This window comes from Ambystoma mexicanum, chromosome 11 (genome assembly GCF_040938575.1).
Source record: "Ambystoma mexicanum isolate Mex_15411 chromosome 11, UKY_AmexF1_1, whole genome shotgun sequence".
Classification (NCBI taxonomy): domain Eukaryota; kingdom Metazoa; phylum Chordata; class Amphibia; order Caudata; family Ambystomatidae; genus Ambystoma; species Ambystoma mexicanum.
The window spans coordinates 1,056,863,335-1,056,887,107 of record NC_090934.1 but is presented as its reverse complement, the minus strand read 5'-3'; the positions used below and the strand labels follow the sequence as shown (position 1 = coordinate 1,056,887,107).

The following is a 23,773-nucleotide window of genomic DNA, read 5'->3' as shown; positions in this document are numbered from 1 at the left end:
TTTTAATGATATTTAGTAAAAGAATGGAATATAAAAACACATGATTAAGACATTTTTATTACATCAAGGACTCGTTTACAGTGGCAATTAAGCTATTCAATCTCTGGAAACGTCTTAGAAATCACACTGGCGTGCCCTATACGGCACATGTTTGTTGTTACTGTGTGATAGACCTAGCACATAAAGATCCAAGAGGGTTTGATTTTTGGGGAGAGAGGCAGGTAGTGGCGAGGAATGGCTATAGGAATTAGCATGGCTTGTCGCAGACATACATGGGTGTAATTTTAGGGGGGGACATGGGTGTTTGCCCCCCCCAACTTTCATGGCGCACAATTTTGTCCCCATTCATTTGGCTGGGGCACCTTTTCTTCAGATGTCATGCCCCCCCCCAACATTTTCAGCAAAGTTACTCCACTGCAGACATAGGGTGGCTAAAGAACAAAATAACGCTCATAGACTGTAGGCCTGATTCATGGAATATTTGCCCGGGTCAAAGTGAATTTGCACTGCTGAAAAGTGACTTTGCACTGCCAGCACAAACCTTGATTCATGGAACCGTGCAAAGTGTATTTTTGCAGTGCAAAGGCAGCCCATAGTCATTTTTGCAGTATAAAGTCACTTTTCAGCAGTGCAAATTCACTTTGAACCGGGCGAACATTCCATGAATCGGGCCCTGCATGTCCCTTCTCACATCCCATCCCCCTCCTTCCAGTGCAAACTAAAAAGGGTAAGCGTAGAGTTACAACGACGCCAATAGTTTCCTATATTTCATGCGGGGTAGGGGAGGACGTTGTGGTTTGTAAAGAAATAGGTGTTTGCGTTAGCATAATACAATATGTCAAGTACTTTGTGTGACATATTTGGAAACTCAATCCATCTTTCTTTCCTTTACAGCCTCTGAAGCGTATATTTGGAAAGTAGCATGTCGGAAATTGTAAGTATAACTGTTCTTTATGTCAAGCATGTCTGCTGTATGGGTGCATTTCTTTTGCTCAAACGCAATAATTATTTTTCTGAATTAGATTTCCATGTTGCCGGAAATGCAAACACATTCTCTACCTGTTTATCGCAAAGCACTGTAAAAAAAAAAAAGTCTCAATTATATCTGTAAAAACAGCAGTTTTCAGAATCTGCAAATGAAATTCCTGGAGGGATAGATGCCAATGCTGCAGTGTGTGTAACTATGTATTTTTCCGGTGGTTTAATAATCCAATGTGCACTCGGTTTTTGAGCCACATGTTCGCCCAGCCTCATCCAGGACAAGGATAGAACACGTGACTATTCCTGAGGATAGGTGCGATTGAATTTCAGTCCACACCAGATCATTTCATGAGCAGATTTTTTCACAGCGAAAAATGTTTTACAAACTCAGACCTGAAACTGCCCACTCTGTGCTTGCTCTTTTCTAACAGTGGGCAGCCAAGAACTTGGTTCTTCGGTCAAACCATGATAGCCGGTACAAGAGTCTGCAATCTGTGGCTCTCCAGATGTTTTGGACTACAACTCCCACGATCCCTCACTATTGACTGCGTCGGCTAGGGTTGATGGGTGTTGCAGTCCAAATCAGCTGGAAAGCCAAATCTTGCAGATCCCTCTCTTAAGGTGTCGAGAGATTACTCAAGAATCCAAACTTTTCAGGCATTTGCAACACAATCAATTATAATAAGCATTACACTGTAGAAGTACTTTCAAATAATTAAATAAGTTGCCAATTGATTCCTGAATTGGAGGTGGGTGTGTTACTCCATAGCTTCATAGCTACTAAAATAATTTTGCCCAGTGTTATTTAGCAGCTAAAAACACAAAGAAGCAAAACTCTATACATTTCCTCATCTCCCACCCCTACCTAGACAGGCCCATTTTTGAAATTCTGGCAGAGTTCAATGGAAAATCTGGGACCCTATCACAAAAAATGCAACTTGAGATCATGGCCAAATAGTGTGTGGGGCAGAGGCTGATGCAGCAAAGGGTGTGTGCATCCCTTTTGTGGTAATGAACTCACAGGCACCAATCAGGCTGCAAAGAATTATTTCATGGGAGGGCCAATCCCTGAAGGTTCCGGCGGTGTTTCCCGTGTACGTGAAGGAATTCCCTTCACCCAGTCCTACCACAGAAAATGTGCCAGGGTAAACAACCTAGAGAAAGGGTCTGAGTATATGTCATCCAAGAGGTGAAGTATGTGTTGTGCATCCTTCCAACCCCTGTGACGAATCAACTTCCAGCGGCAGCAGTCGTCCGGCATGAATATCGGTTCCTAAACCATCAATCAGCCCCACGCCTCCAGTACACCAGAACTGAACCAAACAGATTGGAAACACAAGCAAATTATAAACCTCCTTGTCCAATTTTGGTAACTTGGACGGAACGCCAGGCTTATCTCTGAAGGGTTGTGGATTGTAGTTTAGTTGCAACACAGCGAAAATACAATTATTACCTGATGATAAAAGGTACTGTCCAGTCGAGGTTGTATAAAAATATATACTTTATTATTATCATCACAACAGACAGTTCTAGCACACTACTTAATACAACCCACCCTGTGAAGGAATGCAGAGGACAGACAGTTTCAAAGAAGGAAAAAGGATGCATTCTGGATACTGACAGGAGGGTAGTCGTATAGTATTAATAGCAATAGTTCAAGGATACTTGGTTTCAACACAAAGGGAACAATGGGTCATAAAATGTCACTAGGGGCCTTCGGTGAAGGTCCATGGGGATAGGACCGAAACGCACCTTGTGCTGTAGATGTCCTTGGTGCTCAACAGGGCTGAGACGGTTTCAGGGCACTTTGCAGCTTCTGCGACAGAGTTCAAGATGGGAGACAGCTGCGAGTGTCAGGCGGCAGGCAGTTCGGCGGGTGAAGCTGGATGGGTGGCTGCAGGCTGGCCTACACAGCAGGTCTGGGTCAGGAATCATTGTCTCAGTGCTGGTCGGTGGTTCTGAATTACTGGTCGAGGCATCTTGGATGGCTTTAGCAACTGCGGTGTAACAACAGTCAGCACTGCAGTCGGTTGCAGCTCGCAGGCTGGCCTACACAGCAGGTTCGGGTCAGGAATCATTATCTCAGTGCTGGTCGGCGGTTCTAAATTGCGGCGTAACAGCAGTCAGCGCTGCTGTCGGTTGCAGCTTGAGGGGCATGACTGGCTCGAAAATGTCCTTTAAGGCAGACGTCGGTAGATGCTTGTCGATGCACTCCTCCTTGCTTCTTCACTAGGCTCATGTCCATTAAGTCGGATGGCTCAAAGCTAAGGAAAAATTTGCAGGCAGCTGACTTGTCCTTGGTTTGGCTCATAGAAACTCAGGCACTTCCCACCTAGGAAGATGGCTGCAGAGCAAGGCACCCTGTGTGCTGACTGGGTACCGATTCTGTAGCAGCTGGAGGGTCATCTGAATTCAGTATCTCTCTCTCTCTCTGTTCCCTACGAGATGTTTAGGGGAGGGATCTTGCTTGCCTCTTGGAGGCTTTGGCCTTTCTTCACTGGCAGAATATGTAAGGCAGACTGTACCTTCAGCCAGGGTCCAGTGCCGAGTTCTTCTTATTACTCCTTGCAAAGTCTTCAGATGATCTCCCAAAAGAGGGGCTCAGCACTCTTTTGAAGCCAAATGGACCGCAGGGATTAGGGTAGGCTAAGCCTACCTTAATGAACCAATCTTGGGTCCCCACCAACAATCTCCTGTATGCGTGAGGTCATAACCAGAGTGCTTTGCAACAGAAAAGGTACAGAGGTATACACATGTAATACTAAGTCCCACCCATCTTACTGTCTGTTGTGGATCAAAGGGTCTCGCTGGTTAATGGAGCTCTGTGTGTTTCCTGATTAAAACAGCAGGTCTCCCTTGAAGCTTCGGCAAAACTAGACATTTTGGTTCCGGCAAACCACACACGTGTACCTTCTGAATGGGCCCACCCTGGGGGGATTAATACTGTTAACAAGCAGTTCCGGACATGAGATTTCACTGCCAATTAATACTGAGGGTGGGAGCTGGCTTCAGGTTGACACAGTGCATATGAAAGGGTGTTGGGGTTTCCTGTCTCCTTTGTAAGGATCTGCAGCCAGGCCCCATGTGGGCCTGTATGAATTAAACTCTGATTAGTATGCAAATGCTGCCACCTGCTACATGCCTCAACAAAAGGACATGACAGATCAATGGAGCCTTTGTTAGTTAATTAGGATGGCTATGGGAGGGGGAAGGTTGGGCCCTCCCCCTTCTGGAGATGCGTCATTTAGTCCACCTGTCAGATCCCAACTAAACATGACAGGGGATGGCGCCTGTAGGCTGTGTCCACCCAGAGTACACAGGTCTAGGTCATGTGGTGAGCATAGGAAAATGTGTGCGGATTAGCCCCACACATTTTCTGGAGGTTGATCTTCCATCATTCAATTTGATTTAAAATTTCATAAAATCCCAGGCAAGTGCATACCCACCGTGTGGATGGTCGAATTCCTCACAACCCCAATGCAAGGAGGGGGTGTTTGGGAGTAGGCAAAGAGAGTCACATGCCTCTCTCAGGGTGTGTCTGATCCGTCCCATTCTTCATGGGGTGGATTGAGTTTTTCCCATCAGGGTGACCTTAGGAAAAGTATTTCCCTTCCCTCTTGATGGTCCTGGGATTCCCTTCCAAAGCAAGGGCCGCTCTGCACCAGAGATCTCCCACATCTGTGCATAAAGTGTACGCTCACTCTGGGTCCGCACCTGCCCACCAGGGGTACTGTTGACCATTAGCCTTTTGTAAATGGCAGGGGACCCATCAGTACAGCCTGAGGGAGCTGAGTGTGATTTTCCATAGTCTCCAGATGCGGCTTGGACTAAAAGGCGGATAAGTGCGCGCTCATCAACATCTGGATGGCTCTTGTGTAATGCCATGCTCTGGGTATAGATGGAAATTCACCTAATTATTTCTCCTGCCGCTTGTGCACTATTGCCTGGGGCGTATATTGGGAAATAATAACTGAGTGATCTGACACACTAGTATAGGATGCTAATGCCCAAGGGTCTCTAGGCGCTGTGCCGCAAATTACCTACATGAATAGGTGAGTGTTTAATTCTGACCTGAACAGCATAAGGCAGTTGCATATTCCAAATCCTGTCCGCTTGATCTGCGAGACGGCTAGTACCCTAAGTGCTTAGTTGAAAAGTAGGTACTCCCAGAAGGTGTTGACCAGCACTACCCATGTCTTTAAGGGAGAGATAGGTAGGCGCCATTTTGTGAATGCATTTAAAGGCTAAACTGACCAATTTAAATTTAATCCTATTTTGGGCCTGTACCCAGGGTGCAAAGAACTATGATATGATATAATAGGTTATTTATAACTTGCTTAGTACCCAGAGGTTTCTAAGGCCGGACCTGGGGATCGAACCTGTGTTGCTCTGTGTCAGCTTGCTTCCAAGGCGAGCACTTGGCCCCTGAGCTATCCTCCAAGACAACCTATCCGCTTGATACATGTTGAAAGGCCGAAACATGTTTCGTGTTGCTTGTGTTTCCGTGCAGAGTGAACCCGTTCTAGCAGTTCAGGCTGGGCTGCTCCCATTGGTGGCAGTACCTGACTGATTTGCATATGCCTCGACCCCTTTTGCAATGGCGTAGACGGGCTGAAAAACAGTGGTGTGGAAGGCTGCACACAGCAGTGCCAGTGGTTCAGATTAATTCAAAACCTTGCACCCATCACTTTTTTGGTTTTAGTTTGACATGATGAAAATGACTCAATCCTAAATCAGCTGTGCTGCAGCATTCTGGACCCTCTGTAATTTAGTTAATACAGGTCGGGTCAAACCTAGAAGAGATTGCAGCAATCGAAAATGCAGATGATCGCAGAAACCACTACTAGGTGTTTTGTGACCGTGAAAGTAAGAGTAGGATTTGTCTTAACTGACCAAGCAGCTCTTGATCACTGAGTTAACTCGAGAATACCGTGACATGTCTACATCAACAATAAAAGTGGTTGCAGGAGTCCAAGGAATTGTGTAATCATTTAGACCCTTGTGCAGGGGAGTACACCTGTGAAGTGTAACCTTGATATCAGAAGATGAGATTTGAAAAGAATGTTCAATAACCTATACCAAGTATTGGCTGGTTTAGAGTGTGACTACAGCCCGCTCCCACCACTCCCACGCCCTCCACCCCGGTTAGAGAGGGCAAAGGGAACTTGGTGGATGGTGATAGCAATGCTCTCACCACCACCTAGTGGTGAATGCCAACACCATGTCCACATGCCTGTGCTTAGGTTGGGAACTGGGCAATCCTGCTTGATCGAAATGGGTTTGCCAGGCCCCAGAAGAGTGAAGGGAGGGCTATCGCCACTATCCCTCAGCTGGCGTTCCACCAACATTTGCAATGCTACCAAGCTCAGGTGGCCCATTTGGTGGTATAGATAGTCATAGTAGTGTAAGATGCTCTGCCAGGCAGATCCTTGCATCATAGCCATCTTTGGTGGTATGATCACTACATGAGGCTTGTTCTTGCACTCCATGGGTGTTCAATACCCAGGGCAGGCTGGATCAGCCCTCACCAACCACCCCCACGTCCAATAAATCGAGTACCACGAGCAGGTAATAATAGTGACATTGATTATTATAGCACTTCGAAGCTGGAGAAATGTGTCATAAAGCACTATACAAATCGCCAAATTATTATTATAAGCATTTATCAAAAAGTCGTGTGACCATCTCTGATGCACGCACTGCAATCTACAAACCAGCAAAGGTTATTCTTTTGAAAGGGGCGTCTGCGCATATTGGCGTCTCGCGTGCATTCTTGCATTCATACTGTGTGCTCCACTAAGGCGGGCAGAGTGTCTTTTAGACTCTAGGTTTGTTGCTGGACGGTAGTCATTTCCTATTTGGGTACCTTGGTCAATGCCATTTATCCCAATGTGCCCTTACCATGGTTTGGGCAATCTAATACTAAAGGAAAACATTTGCTAAGACCCTGCGGGTGGAATTCGTGAAAGTATTTACATTTCCGGTCTCTAGACACCACTCAGCCTTAGCCAGGTGGAGAGTGTGTCTGCAATTACTTGGCGGTCTTCCCCGGCCACCATTGCAGCGTTCACACAGCAGCTCTGGCGGGACCAATATTGTAGAATATATTCTTTTTGCATTGGCATGACACAAACAGAACATTGCTCCAGTGTGGATCTTTACTTACCTATTGAGGATACAGGTGTTTCGTCTGTGAACACTAACAAAAGCAACTTAAAGGCGCACACTAGCCCTTTCTATATGCAAAAATTAGTCAAAACCTGTCCAAAATATAAATAAATAAATAATAATAAAAAAAGAACACAAATAATTTTCAAAAATGGTGATTGCTGGGATTGTCGTTTATCCTGTGGGATTTCGCCCTGCAGCGTCTGTTTGCAACTCATTGTCAGGGGCGGACGCGTTGCGCCTTAATCTTGAAAGAAGAAGTTAACCCATCAGTCGCTACACTGTCACTCCAGGGTGAGCCCTGCCGCCTTCCTGCATTTGGAGGTGCAAGTGATGATGACAGGGGACCTCGTTGTCTCTCATAGTTGAGGTATTGTGTGAGGACATGCCTTCTGCACAGGTGTGCACGCCCAGGCTTTTTAAGTGTTCCATGTGAAATGATGCTGGTTTTTCTCCCACAGAAAGTGAGCTCTGCTAATCAGGCCACACTTTCTAACAGCTTCATGCTAAAAAAATATAGTATCGTATATATGCGTTCTGATGCCTGGACTCTATGGCATACCAGCAGTCGCTAGAGAGTAACATTGCCAACAGCCTGCGGGAATCCAAATTAATTCCACCAACAACGGGCACCCAGGATTTAAATTATATATATATATTTTTTATTTTTTTATTTACTTGTATACAATTGCATTTGCAATTTTGACAAGAACGATGCTAGTCGCGCTAAAAGAGCCAAGGGGAAGAAGCAGAAGCAGAGGGGAGACATATAAGACAAGACACACCAACAAGAAGAAAAACACAATGACACCCTCATTTTGTCTTTTGTCTTTCCGCCGCAACTCTGGTCGGACAACCGTTCAAAGTGTCCATTTGTGTAGCGATCTTTTGAAAGGCACTTTCTAGAATTTTTACCGTACCTTTAAATTATATATCACTATGCATGCCCACATTATGGCAGCAGTTTGGCCAAATATAAATCTATGTCCAGGTTGATATAGTGGTCTAGGGGGAAATGCATTTCTACACTGCCAAAGCCATCTGATGTCATGTTATTATCATCTGGTTTCCTGTGACTCCTACAGTGGTCAGAGTATTTATCTACCGCCGTCTAGGGCTGTGGGGCTTCCTCCCCACCCCACAAGGGCTTGGGCCACAGTCCTGAAGGCTATTTTGTTCTCGGCCTGGGAAGGCTCCACACCTTTCAATCAATTAATCAAATAAAGTACTTTATTTCGGCTTTGAGCCATAAAAGTACGCAAATAAAACAATAAGATACATCTTCAGTAATTACAGAAAGACAATGGGCCTCATTACACGGTATGCAGTAAGGGCACCAGTACCGGTAAACCCTTACCGCCTTACTACGAGGTCCCTTTGCCGGACCCGACCTCAACGGCTGGTTTTACCAGCCGTTAAGGAATGGGCCCGCAATGTTACCTTGGTGCTAATTACGGTACCGCAATTTGCGGTATCGTAATTACCTCCTTCTCCATTCCCATTGAGCCCTATGGGGGCAAAAATGGGAATGGGGAAGTGCCTTGGCGAATGGGGAATTACCGGCCCCGCTCACCTTGGAGTAGGCCGGTAATTCCGCCATCCACCAAGGCGGACACGGTAAAATACCGGTGGTAACCATGGCGCTAATAGCGCCATGGTTACCGCATACCGTGTAATGAGGCCCAATATATCCAATTAGCAGCAAAATAAAAGCAGAGACTAAGAAGAAGTAGTCCAATGACGTTATCGAAGAAGTTATAAAACCACAAGAATAGCATAACATAATGTTAAAACAGTTCCTATACAACTCGAGAAGAAAAGTGCTAGTGCTTCAATGTCATTAACCTGGAAGTTATAACACATTCATTAATGAAAACAGTAATAATTAAGGTTAAAACACCTCATACCCAAATTCAACCCATTAACATGACAGTATTCATATTTTTGGAAAGGCACCTGTAAATTCTAACCATCATCCATCAACAACAACATTTTCAATACATCTAATCTTAACAATAATCAAAGGTGTCAACTACGTATCTGTAAGTTTGCCAATACTTATATGAAGTCTGTAATCACCTTCCTCCTGCGTATACATGCATGATATATTTATTTTGCCACTACATAAAAAGGATTTCATTATCATTATAAGGATTTTATTAGCAGCCCTAGCAGCGTATTGACTATGATGAATATTTAGGTCCTTTGATCTAGGTTTCAGAAAGGTTCTTCTTAGGATAATATACAGTGGACCCATAAATAAGAAGGGAATCTCCATTTCACTCGAGTCTGGGCAATTGAGCCAATGGTCAGTGGAAGTCTTCGGCCTGGAAAACGTGTTTGTGCATAGAGACAGGATACCACATGTGAACTTGGCACATAAAGTATGAGCCAGGTTCGGTTTAATCATGTCAGGATAAGGTTAGTATCCAGTCAGTGGCCCTCATTACGACCCTGGCTAATAGCACCATGGTCCATGCCGGTAACTTACCGACTCCGCCATGGCGGAATGGGGAATTACCGCCCCATTCCGAGGTTGGCGGGGCGGTAATTCCCCATGCTGCCATGGCCCTTCCCCATTCCCATTTTTGCCCCATAGGGCTCAAAGGGAATGGGGAAGACGCTAAGTACGTTGCCGCAAATTGCGGCACCGTACTTAGCACCAAGGTCCCTTTGCGGGTTGGTTTTTAACGCCTGAAAAAAGCAGGCGTTACAGTCTCCAACCCGCAAAGGGACCTCGGAATCAGGCGTTAAGGGTTTAATGGCGCCGCCACCTTTTACGGCGCCGTTAACCCCTTAACGCCTGGGTTGTAATGAGGGCCAGTATCCCAGTAATTTCTTGATAATACTTTTATCAATTTTCTGTCCAAGCACACTGTTTCGAAATTCTGATTGGATAGCCTCTCTGGCACCTACATCCAATCATGTTGGGCTCAGTCCAATGATGACCAAATCCCAAACGAATACACAATTCTTTAAAATGTGTGTCCCATGGTAAGTAGTTACCACCTTCTTGCTGTAAAACGTCATTGAAGCCTTTGTTGTATATTATAAACGATTTCTCACTCCAGAGGTGAGCCCAATACAATAAAGGCTTTAGCTCTGCTTCATGGCAGAGTCTTGGGGCGATAGCTCAGGGGCAACATGCTCTCCTTAGAAACAAGACGACATGGAGCAACACAGGTTCGATCCCCGGGTCCTCACTTAGAAACCTCTGGGTTTTAATTTGCGCATTATAAACAACCTATCATATCATATTATAACCTAAACACAGTTCCTCATGGAGCGGGATTGTGGGTGTAGATATAGGGTGGTTCAGTATATCTTTAGAAACCTCCAACTTGCTATTCTTACCATGGCCACATAGTTCGGCCATAGAGTGCAGACCGCTGAGCTTGCATTTTGTAAATGTTGTTGGTAGGCCTCAATGCACCATTTCCATGCCCTGGCTATGGCCCGACTGTGCCTACACAGACTAAGGCTCAATTTGTCAATCTGTTGGACCCAGCTCCCAGTACCCTTCAATCTCATACCCAAATAATTGAAGGACTTAACCTGCTCCATTTGTAACCCATCCACTTCCAGATGGGCCTCATCACGAGTTGGGTGGTGCAGTAAAACATGGCGGTAATAGCGTTACCACAACATTACCTCATCAGCCTATTTCGAGTTTGGGGGATAGCTGAAGGAGTCACCTACAGATCTGAGCTGGGGGTAAATCTGACAACTTTCTGCCCATTTTTGGCTCAATTGCCGCGGCGCAATTACTGCTGCGGTAATTGTGCAGAAAATGCCCCATTGAGTCCTAACAACGAAAAAAAATGGGGATTTACAACGCCACTTGTGATCCGGCAGTAATATCGCCGGCCTAAGTGGCGTTAACGGTAGTTGCGCTGGACAGTATTCTGGTGGATTTACTGCAGGTATACCGCCCAACTCGTGATGAGGCCCATGACTTCTAGTCTTTTTTCCTAGGAGCCTTGAAGAACATACTATTAGTTTACGTGTGATTGATTAAGAGACCACTGCTGTTACAAACTAGTTTAAATAATGTTAGCGGCTCTCTCATTCCGCTCATTGTCATAGAAACCAAAACAGCATCATCAGCAAATATTAGGATAGGATAGTTTCTATTTCCCAATGTTGAGGCATTAGTCGGCTTATAAAGTACGGCCTCAATAACTCCATTCATATACAGCTTGAAAATTGTGTTGGTGCTACGACACAGCCCTGACACGCAGCCCCTTTCCCAACTTGGAAGGAGGAGTTGCTTTGCCCCCAAGTCCCTTATAACAGCTTAATTTTCCAAATAGAACAACATCAACAATTTCAAGAGCGAGTATGGAATCCCAAGTTCAAGCAACCTAGCCCAGAGTCTGCCCCTTGGGATTTCATCAAAGGCTCTCCTAAGCTAAATACATAGGGCGTTAATGTATCTTTTCATTAGAAGGGCATATTATTGCCTTAAAAGTTTTAACCTAAAGTTTTTTAGAAAGTGCTTACACCACCACAACTGCTTGTAGGTGGCATATCTGATCATTACGCTTGACACCTTTCCTGAGGACAGGACATACACAGAAGGGGTGGGGTGGGAGCTAGTGTGTGTGATGGAATGTCATTTGTGAGGGTATAAAAGCCTTCACTTTACTATTTTTAGAAATATAATGAAGCAGGCAATTGTGTTTCTGAAAGGTATGTCTGCTAATCAAACCCCCCTTTCACAATGTTGCATGCCAAAATCATAGTACACTCATTTGCCTCTGCTGAAACCATCTCCTGACATCTCCAGTGATGTCCTGCGGTCGAAGCAGGGCAGGATCAAAGGTCACATGCATTCCTGACAGCTGCTGTAACAAATATACAACAGGAAGGCAGAGGTGCCTTTTTAATTGTCTGCACCTCTGATTCAAATCATAACTGTGTACCCTAGTCAGCCTTGTGGCATGTTGAACTGAAAATATAAGACATGCTTGTAATAGCTTGGCAGGCTGAATGATGGTCTGGAGGGTTCCTCAGAGCTAGGTAAGAGGTTAAGATTAATTCAAACCTTCTAGCCATCACCTCTTTTCTTTTACTTTGGTTTTGGCATGGTGGGTACTGGAGTTCCACATATATACAGCCACAGCATGTGAATGTTAAATTTTCGTCTGCTTAGTGAGCAGTTCTACAGTCATGACAAGGCAAATGAGTATTAGCTGTCTCACCTGGGCATCTCCATAACAACCATGTGGGAGAATGCCCACCATGCTTCTCTTTTGATCTCCATGAACGGACGTTGATACCTTCCTCCGAGCATACAGGAACCCTGTCTGGGAGGCCCCTTGAGAACTGGTGCATTAAAGAGACTCTCACACCATGGTGCTGATAACTGATGTTCTTTTCAAGTAGGCAGAAATTGGAAGAGGTGAAGGTAGAGTATCCAGAGGTGAGGATTAGGCCCAGAGCGGGTTCCACCATCTTGGATTCTGTTCGGGCTCTCTACATTTCTTTCTTCCTCCCTACTTCCTGCAGCCAAATCACTGTAGGTATGATGTATGTCAGAAAGCAAAGGACAGTTGTTTCAGCAGCCGTGAGTGGACCTCTGAGAGCAGGTTGCTTTGGTCCAATCAACCGTTGACTTTTGCCTCATTAATGCTGAGAAACCGGCCCTTAGTTGATACATTTGTGGACTATAAGATATGAAGGAATCACCTGGAACTCCTTTGGGAATAAAGTCTATTCCAAAGTCCTCTGCCATAAAGGGGAAGACAGAAGGTTTCAAGTTAGAGACAAGCTCTGGTCCGTACCCATACTAAGAGCACATCTGGAGTGACCAAGTGGCTTATCAAGGCCTACTGCAACTGAAACACTGGTACCCAGGACCTTGATCACTGGAGGTGGAGGAACCCTGCAAGTTTGCTCTACAAATCTTCTACTGGGAGGTGCAGAAAGAAAGGTCTCGCGTGACCAGTGGAAATCCTGGATAGGGTCTACCGAACACCCATATGTGTGATCTAGATCCTGCTTCCCAGCTTCATTTAGTTTTTGAGCCAGCTCGACTGCTTTATGATGCGTTTTGAGCTGGTGCAAGCAACAGGAACTGCTTATGACACTAACTGTTTTCTGGGCTTCTTTCAAACCGGCAATTCACTTGCCTGCTCTTTGCCCAAGCAAGCCGATCAACACTGCAGAGACCGCACCACACTGTTGGATCGCCTTGACCTGTCTCGACACCCGCAACCTAATGCGAACACGGATTCAGAACACCTTGTCACTGACTCGACCCAAATTCTCATAGAGAGGAAGTGTCTTATTGATAGAAATCTTATTGGAAAGTTTCACTGCTGCTTCGTGAATGCAGAGAACTTCTTTCTGTTGTTTGCCTACCTGCTTCTGAATTTAGAATGTTTTGATTGCAGCCATCACACGTAGTTAGTGACTGAATATCGAACATTCTGATTGGATGTAAGGAAGGTAGTAATGATCTCCATGTGCTAACAGTGAATGGACTGTGTGAAGTATTCTTGGGCACGGAAGCCAGACGGGATGACCTTGCGGTTGTAGCAATGGCTGGGATGACCTTGCGGTTGTAGCAATGGCTGTAGGACAGTGGACCATAGACCACCACCACGGGAGAACACCAGGGGACCATCATGGCCACACATTGCTCCAGTGGGAGGCCTGGGAGAGGCATCAACAGCCGCAGAAACAGGCAAGCCCCAGCAATTGGTCAGATCCTTGCGGCAGACCTCACAGGATGGGATCACCAGTTTGTTGGTGGTAGCTCTGAGTGACACTGGAACCCTCTGAGTGGGGAAGGCCAGGGAAGGGGCCTTGTGACAGGGGATGAACTGTTCCCCAGTGATCAGGGCATGATAAGATGGCTCTTCTCCATTTCACTTGTAGAAGGATACTCAGGAGGACATGGAAGCTGAGCAACAATATACCTCTGTTTACCAGAAGAAGCCCCTGCAGCATAAGACAAAGAAAAGGACAATCAGGCGAGAGACCCACAATGATGTGTATTGGTGGTTTGCAGAGGAAAATAATAGAAGGATGTTGTGTGTGAATTATACACAGTGGTGGCAGCAGTGGGATAATATTGACAAACGTCATGGAGAATCTTTTGAAAGCCCTTACAGAGGGTAGCAACAGCTACAGCAAGCATTGCACCTCCAGAGCCAGCAAGCGCAGGTGGACTGACAGGCCATGCAAGTACAGCAAGCCCAATGGATAGATGCAATGACTATGAGACAGACGACACAGATACCAACCATAATACTGCAGAAGTACAGTGGAGGAGAGGAACGTGCACATTTTTTAGTTAATTTTGAAAGTGTCACTCGCGAGTCGCAACACTACCTGGCTGTGGGAAAAATTGGGACAGTATACAGCCCCACTCATGACAGGCAATATGCAAAGTGCACACCAAGCAGCCAACCCAATGGGAGATACACCATATGTGCAAATAAAATAAACATACTGAACGACTGGGACATAATGAGTCCTACTAAATTAAATTCTGAGCGACCTGGCTGAATCCAGGAGAGGCACCCAGACAACTATTTTATAGGGTAAAAGACTTAGTCAATAAATGATTACAAACTTCAACTACCTCTACAGTCAAGATGGCTGAACTTAACGTTCTGGAACAATACATGGAGGCTCTTCCGGCTCCCATACAATGCTGGGTGAAGCAACATCACTTACCCAGTTTTATGGAGGTCATTAACATCTCCTATGCCTATCAAAAGGCTGGAATGGTACGTATGAACACAGTGACTGATGGTAGTAGGACTGGCCAGTGCGCCCTACCAGTTAGCCCATTGGCCAATGTGGGAAGCTTCCCTCTGCTTCCCAACCAAAGTCCAGATAATGAAGCATGGAAGCACAGAAGGTCTGACCCTACTTTGGCTGTGTCACGGCCAAGTCTGATCCCAACTCCTTGGACCCCTCAGTGCCATGAATGTGCAGACTGGGGGTCACATAGCACACAAGATGGCAAAAACCGAGATGAAGGGCATAGGGCTATACGAAGGGTATACAAGTAAGACAATGTGTTGGGGTTCCGTATTGAGCGGGACAAGCAGGTTTCCATATGTCTGTGATACTGAAGTGGAGGGACAACCCACTCGAAAAAAGGTGGATTCTGGAAGCCTGCAGATCGCCGTGAGCAATGGATTGGTAGGAGCACCCGAATATGACTGGCCCGGGGTAGGTATAGGATGCGTTCATGGGTACATAAAACCCTATCCCCTAAAAGATGTTCACATAAGGATAAAGGGAAGAGATATGCACTTAAAAGCAGCAGCATTGCCTTCTCTTCCTAAATATCTTGTGCTTGGGTAAGATGCCCCTGGGTTTAAAGGGATCATTAGAGAGATAGATGACGAGTGGTGGAATGATGCCCTGTTTTCTCTGGCCAAGCGGAGGGGTCCACAAAGAGAAAAGTAGAGTGAAACAAAGGTGGGATACCAGGACCATGTTCCCATCAACCATCGACTGGAGGATCGATGAATAAGGAAATAGTCACCGAATGGCACAGGAATTGAAACTGACCCTCTGCAATGAACGAGAAACCATCAGAGATCAAGCCACGCAAACCCCTGGGAAATGCTTTACCGGGAAGAAGGGACTTCTATACCAGATAGTGATAAAGGAGAGCCGGGATCCGGTTCACCAAATATTGGTGGCCCTGAAATACAGGAGAACAGTGATTGAAGCAGTCCACAACCAGGTGGGCGAAGGTCACCAAGGGGTAGCGGAGACCATTCAGAAAATCCTACAAAGGTTCTGCTGGCTTTAAGTATATGGAGAAACCTCTCTCTTCTGCAGACAAGATCTGGAATGCCAACTGGTAAACAGGGTCAGTGTACCAAGAGCCCTGCTACACCTTATGCCACTGATACAGAAGCCATTCCACTGAATAGGTATTTACATTGTGGGTCCGTTAGACCCCTCCAGCAGGGGTCATAAATACCTCCTGGTGTTGATGGACTATGCATGAAGGTATCCTGAGGCCTTCCCTTTAAGGGGCATAACGGCCACACAGGTATGTAATGCACTCATCCCCTTTATGACACAAGTTGGGACACCAAAAGTAATCATAACAGACCAGGCTATGAATTTTACATCCAACCTGGTGAAGCAAGTTTGCCAAGCATTACACATTGTACATTTAAAGACTGCAGTGTACCACCAACAAACCAAGGGTCTGATCATGCAATACAACCAGACAGTTAAGCAGATGCTATGGAAGAACATGTAGCCTGTAATCATAACTAGTATAGAATGGTGCTGCTGATCCTGGTGACCTTGAGGAACACCCCATTCCTACACCGGAATCGCTCCTTTTGAACTAATCTTTAGAAGATGACTGAAGACTCTTGGATCTTCTCCAAGAGGAATGGGAGGAACAACCAATGTAGGAGATGTTCATGACAGAATACATACATCACCTGCCGAAACATGTGAAGAAAATACAAGCGATAGCACAGTGTGAGGAATTCGACCATCCTCATGGTAGTGTGCGCTCGCCTGTTTTTTTTGACATTTTATAAAAAATTGAATGATGGTAGATGACCTTCCTGAAAATGTGTGGGCTGATCTGCACACATTTTCCTATGCTCACTGCACAACATACACTTTGGGTGGACACAGCCTACAGTTGCCATCCCCCATCATATTTAGTTGGGATATGACAGCCAAAGCATGTCACAAGGGGGAGGGCAAAACCTTCCTCCTGTCATGGTCAGCCTAATGAACTAAAAAAGGCTGCATGGATCTGTCCTGCCCCTTTGTTAGCTGCTGGTGGCCTATATGCATACTAATCAAGGTTAATTCAAACAGGCCACAGGGGGGCTCGTTGCAGGACTAAGAAAAGAGACAGGAAACCCCAAGAACCTTTCATATGCACTGCATCAACCTGAAGCCAGCTCCCACCTCTCAGTATCAAAGGCAGTGACCCGTTATGTCTGGGACTATGTGTTCACAGTAGGCAGGGCGACCCCATTCAGAAAGTACGAGACTGTGGTTTGCAGGATACAGAAAGTCTGTTCTCGCCGCAGCTTCAAGGGAGACCTGCTGCTTTATTCAGGAGCCACAGAGAGCTCCATTAAATTGAGACCCTTTGATCCACAACTAACAGGAAGAAGGGTGGGACTCAGTATTACATGTTTTCACCGTATTACATTTTCTGTTGTAGAGCACTCTGGTTATGACCTCATGCATGCAGGAGATTGTTGATGAGGACCCAGGATTGGTTTGTTGAGGTAGGCGTATCCTACGCCAATCAATGTGGCACATTTGGCTTTAAAAGAGGGCTCAGCCCCTCTTTTGGGTAGATCATCTGAAGACATCACAAGGGTTAACAAGAAGAACATAGTATTGGACCCTGGCTAAAGGTACAGTCTGCCTTATATCTTCCGCAAGTGAAGGAAGGCCAGGATTTCCAAGAAGGAAGCAAGATCCCTCCCCTAAACATATCCGAGGGAACAGAGGGAGATACCAAATCCAGAGGACCTTCCAGCAGCTCCAGAACTGGTACCCAGCCAGCACACAGCGTGTGCTTCTAGGCTCTGCAGCAAGCCTCCTAGGTGGGAAGTGCGAGAGAGTTTCTGAACCAAACCAAGGACAAGGCAGTTGCCTGCAACACACTCTTCAGCATTGGGCTCTCTGCCTTAAAGGGTGACACAAGTCCATGGAAGAAGCTAGGAGGAGTACATCTGCAATCATCCATCAACGTCTACCTTAAAGTACATTTTAGAGCCAGCCGAGCTCCACAAGCTGCAACCGATTGCACCGCTGACTGTTGGTATGCTGCAGTCGCTAACATGGTCCGAGATGCCTCAGCCAATGCTTCAGACCCACCAAACAGCACTGCGATGATTCCTGATCCAGAGCCTCCATGTAGGCTAGCCTGCAGCCATCCATCCAGCCTTGCACACCCAAACTGCCTGCCGCCTGATAACCACAGCTATCTCCCATCTTGAACTCTGTCGCAGCAGCTGCAAAGTGCCCAGAAACCGACTCCACAATGTCGAGCACCAAGCTTCTACAAGCACAAGGTACATGGTGGTTCTCTCCCCCAGTTCATTCTCCGAAGGTCCCTAAAGACATTTTATGATCCATTGTTCCTTTGTGCTGAAATCAAGTATCCTTGAACTATTGTGATTAATTACTATAGCGACTACCCTCCTGTCAGTATCCAGAGTGCATCCGTTTTCCTTTTTTTACTAACTGTCATTCCACTGCATTCCTACACAGTGTGGGTTGTATTTTGTAGTGTGCTAGAACTGCCTGATGTTATAATAATAAAGTAGATATTTTGTATACAACCTTGGCTGGACAGTGCCTTTTATCATTGGGTAATAATTGTATTTCTCGCTGTGTTTCAACTAACCAATGATCCACGACCTTGTGGAGATAAGCCTGGCGTTCCGTCCACATTATCAAAATTGGATAAGAAGTTTTATAATTTGCTTGTGTTTCCAATCTGTTCGGATCCCTTCTGCTGTTCTAGAGGTGTGGGGTGGATTGATGGTTTACAAACCGATATTCATCCCTGGACCACTGGTGCCCCAGAAGTTGATTCTTCACACACTGGACAACAAGCACAAAGGGTACATTTAAGATACTAAAATCGAGGAACTAGACCATGCACCTTTCAGCACAGAGAAAATAAAACAAGTAGTGGGGACCCATGCTACTGAAAGTAAGGCAAGGAGACAGGCAACATTTCTTATATACGTTACCATGTGAATCTCTTAAAGAAATGGCAAGAACCAGAACTACTGATCAACCTCATTACACCAGAACCTAGAGAAAACCCTGCAGATGCACCCCAATTGGGTTCAGGGGCATAGGAAACCTACAAATCAATAAGCAACTAACCCCCCTACAATGACAGGAGTTGAACCATCTACTTCACTGGTTCAGTTCATGTGTCGACCAGTCCTGGGTGAACAACAGACACATATCACACCATAAACCCCTTGCCCAACCAAATAGTCAATAAATGCCCTTTCCACATCCCCTGAGGGCCTGTTGAGAAAGAAGTGGAATCTATGTTAGACATGGGAGTCATTGAACCTTCCATTAGTCTGTGGTGTTCCCCTATGGTTCTGGTGCCAAAACCAGTTGGTAGTATTCGATTTTGCATGGACCTTCAGCGTTTGCATAGCAAATCACAATTTGATGCATATCCCATGCCACGCATTGAGGACTTGTTAGAATGTTTAGGTCAGGCCAAATATCTGACTATCATTGATTTAACCAAAGGATACTGGCAGATACCACTACGATAAGAGGACCAGAAGAAAACAGCATTTGTCACACCACGTGGTCTACATCGGTTTACTGTTTTCCCTTTTCTATTACATGTGGCACCAGAAACTTTCAAAAGACTTATGGACAAATTATTGCAAGGTCATAACAAATATGCAGCAGCCATACCTTCACAACAGTAGTCCTCAGTCCCATGTGGCGAGACCATCTGAGACATTTGAAACACGTATTGGTTACACTACAACAGGTGGGTCTACACATTAACCCAAAGAAAACCACCAAAGCAGCTTTCCACACTAAGTATTTGGGTTACCAGGTGGGAAATGTTACGCTGTGACCTTCGACAGACAAAGTCGATGCCATTCACAAGCTCGTCTTCCCCAAGAGAACCCCAAGCAAGTACGGGCCTTCCTGAGATTTGTGGGTTATTATTGGAGGTTCATTCCACATTTTGCCATCATGGGGGCCCTGCTGGCAGATTTTTTGAAGAAGGCATCGCTGTTGTCAGCATGTACCAGTTCTCTAGGCACTATGTTTCTGTCATGTGATGTTTTCTGTTTGCACCCTTAAGCCCTTGGGTACCGGGAGCGCACTATAAATTGATAAATAAGAATAAATACATAAAATAAAGAATGGAAGATTCAGGCAAGGCACCCCTTCAGAGTCCAAAGGAGGCTTTTACTGTACATACCGTCCTGAATTGCCCTGAATTTTTGGCACCCTTTTTGCTACACACCAAAATTTAGGTCTAGGATGTTGCAGTGATGTTCCAGGGACAAGGTAATGCTGAGAGGCCATTCTTGTTCACCATCAGGAAGCTCCTTCGCCAGAAAATCAGTTACTCAACTCTTGAGAAGGGACGCCTTGCTGTCAAGTGGGCTGTCAAGTCACTCAGATACTACCTCGTTGGTCGTCATTTCACCTTGGTGATGGATCAGGCCCCTTGGTCTGGTTGGCGTGTCATGGGAAGAGGAATCCCAGGGCGATGCGCTGGTTGCTGTCTTTACAACCTTTTTCCTTTATGCCTATTCACGTCCCTGGATGGTCATTGAAGCAGGCTGATTTCATGTCCACGATGTCCTTTTCCGTTCCTGAACGTCAGGGCCTGGTGAGGGGGAATGTGGAGGGGTCTCTGGTGCTGAAGCCAGATGGGCTTACTTTGCGGTGTGGAAATGGCCGTAGGGAAGCGGACTGTAGACCACCGCCATGATAGAACACCAGGGGACCGTCATGGCAACGCACTGCTCTAGCGGGAGGCCTGGGACTGGCACCAAAATCCACCAAGACAGACAAGCCCACCACCACGAGCAACCTTGAAACACTTGTGTATAGTCGTGTATATGCGCGTTATAAATGCCATATCATAAATGGTCGGCTCCTTGCGGATGCCCAACCCAATGGCAGAGTGGGTGGCGGGATGGGATCCCCAGTTGGTCGGTGGGGGCTCCCAGGGCCACAGGAGCCCTCTATGAGTGGGGGAGGGGCTTCGAGTCAAGGAACGAGCTGTGCCCCAGGGATCAGGACATGAACGCATGGCTGTTCTTCATTTTACTTGCAGAAGGACGTGGAAGCCGAGCAGGAATATACCTGGGCTTACTAAGGACGAAGCAGCCCCTGGAACATAAGTGAAAGAAAAGGACGATAAAGAGAGAGAACCACAAATGGAGAGGGAAAATAGAAGGACATTGCGTGGAAATTAGGCGCCTCGATCCGGATTAACCTTAGATGCTCACAGGCCACTTAATTTCCTGTGCAAGATTTTCTAGGCAGTATTACTGAGCCTTATAGTCAACAACTAACCCATACATGCACTCAGCAATACATTCATTTTTTTGTATCTATTGTGGAATTGTACACCAACAAGTGTAAAGCACAGTGACTTCAAGTCATCTGAATGGGAACGGGGCGAGGGGGTCAGATACGAAAAATCAGGGGATACAGTGAGATGATCATTCACACAAGTGTTGGTACTCTCACATCAGTGTAAGAGAAAGAGGAGGATGGAGGGACAAGTGCAAATAAGTGCAAGCGAGATCGGCAAGTGCTAAAAGATGCATGGGTAAGAGCATTGTGGCGGAAGCCTAGAGCAGCTGGCCAGAAAGGCAAGAATGAACCCTGCAGCCAAGAGAAACCTTTAGATGCACACCTATGTGCATGAGTGCAGGCCCCACCCCTCGCAGTCTGCAGCACTGCCCGCGGGGGTGGTGTCTGTTCTTCGCTTACTGCTTCCTAGTGTGTTCCATGAGTGTGTGTAAGCAAACTCAGAACCATCTCCTGTATGAACTAAGAGTGACTGGACGACTTATTTTCCTTTACTCTTTTTAGACTGGAACCTTTCGTGTCATTTCTGAGGAAGAACAGGCTCTTCGCGCCAAGTTGGAGCGTCTCACCACAAAGGATCATGGGCCCGTCTTTGGAAAATGTGAGAAAATCCCTGCACACACTGTTCAAAAGGTAAAACTTAAATGTTGGCACTCAGAGGTTCTGCTGGAGCCCTGGCATTGCAAATCCACTCATGTCTGTATCCATTCTACCATGTGGGCAAAATCCAGCAAACAAACCTACTGTGTCTGTTAGCAGTGACAGCAAAGTGGCTTCTTGGAGGCACATTTCCCCACACCCACAATTCTTGCTTCAGGTGATCATTAGAAACATTTTAATTATATTATTTAGAGATAATGAATTAGGGTGCTTTGAATAGACTATATGTGAGTGAGCACAAGTTTCATTCATGATTTATATCAGACTTTCTGTGACCGTTAATGAATCTACACGCATTTCTCAAAGAGTTGGTTCCAGAGGAAGGTAGTGGTCTAGAGGGAGGGTATTTAGTAAGATAAAGTTGAAGATAGTTGGGTCCTCGGACTCAGGCAGCCTTGTGGATGATGCAGAGGGATATGAATTTAATCCGTTCAGCAACAGTGAGCCTCTTTAACATCTTCGGCCACCTCCCCTCCCTCCTTCTTTGCCTTTCCCCTGTTTTCCCCAGACAATGTTTCTAGACAAGTCTGATCTATGAAAGTCTTGTCAAAACAGGTTCATCCCTGTTCCTCCAAAAGCATCAATGATCACATTGACTTCCTGGCTCCTGCTCTGGCCGACTTCTGCAACCACTCCATCACCACTGGGATCTTCCCTTACCCCCTGAAGCACTCCCTTGTGCACCCTCATCTTAACAAACCCTCTGCCGACCCATCCTGCCCGGCTAACTATCGCCAAATCTCCATCACTCCCTTCCTGGGCAAGCTCTTGCAAAAGCTGGCAGTCTCCTAGCTCAATCTTCACACTGAATCTGTTGGTTGTCTCCATGATCATCAGTCTGGCTTCAGAGCTGCCAGAAGCACGGAAACTGCTCTCCTGAAAATCTGTGAAGACCTGCTCTCCAACCTTGATTCCAACACCCTCATCCTCATCTTACTTGATCTCACTTCTGCCTTTGACACTGGCAACCATGCCATCCTGCTCAACTGTCCCTGTGATAACCTGGGTATCACTGGTCAAGCCCTGGCGTGGCTGACGACTTACCTCTCGGATCGACCCTCCCAGGTTCATCTTGGGTCCTTCCTCGCCTCATCTCTATCTCTACCTGTGGTGTTCCCCAGGGGTCTAACCTCTTTCCCTGGCTGTTCAACGTATACCTGGCACTTTTTGCCCACCGCATTGCTGCGCTCTGCCCCATTTTCCAGTGCTATGCAGACGACAATCAGCTCATTCTCAGGCTACTTTCAGACACCTCTTCTCCTTCTCTCATCTCTGACTGCCTGTCTGCCATCCAGGAGTGGTGTGCCGCCAATGATCTCTGCCTTAATGCCAGTAAGACTGAGATTCTCCTCATTGTAACACCCACTCCCTCCTTTCCCGTCACTCTCTGGCCGGCCTCCCTTGACCCTCCTCCTGCTCTCACCTGTGAGGCTAAAAACCTCGGGGTCATCTTCAACTCCACACTCTTTCTCTCTTCACATCTCTGACATCTCTAAGAAGTCACACTACCAACTCTCTGTTCCTAAATATCTTCCTTCTCAAGCTCTTTGCTCATCTGCCTTCAACGCCCTCAGGGCCAGTCGCTTCTCCAATCAACGAGTTGGTGGCAGATCTCTTTCCTCGGCTGGGGCCTCCCTCTGGAACAGCCTCCCTGCCTCCCTGAAACTTGAGGAGAATCATCTCCAGTTCCGGAAGCACCTCAAAACCTTTCTCTTTACTTCTGATTTCTGTCCTCCTCACCTCTGCTGACCGCCTGGCTGAAACCTGAACCACACTGGCTACCTGGACACCCTCTGATCTCAGGCCCAGGTCCCTCCCCTGCCATTGTCTCACACCTGCACTGCCCACCTGGCAAACCTTGCACTCGGGAACTGTTTCT

At 46.3% G+C, this 23,773-nt stretch overlaps 1 protein-coding gene across 1 annotated transcript in view; it reads left to right on the top strand.

Annotated features, from left to right (window-relative positions):
* RLBP1 (retinaldehyde binding protein 1) overlaps positions 1 to 23,773 on the top strand; it is a 246,605-nt gene that overhangs the window by 18,237 nt on the left and 204,595 nt on the right. The window contains exons 2-3 of the mRNA XM_069624301.1: positions 895 to 934; positions 21,739 to 21,867. Coding sequence (XP_069480402.1) covers positions 923 to 934; positions 21,739 to 21,867 — 141 coding nt within the window. The 5' untranslated portion in view covers positions 895 to 922. The remainder of the gene's footprint in view (positions 1 to 894; positions 935 to 21,738; positions 21,868 to 23,773) is intronic.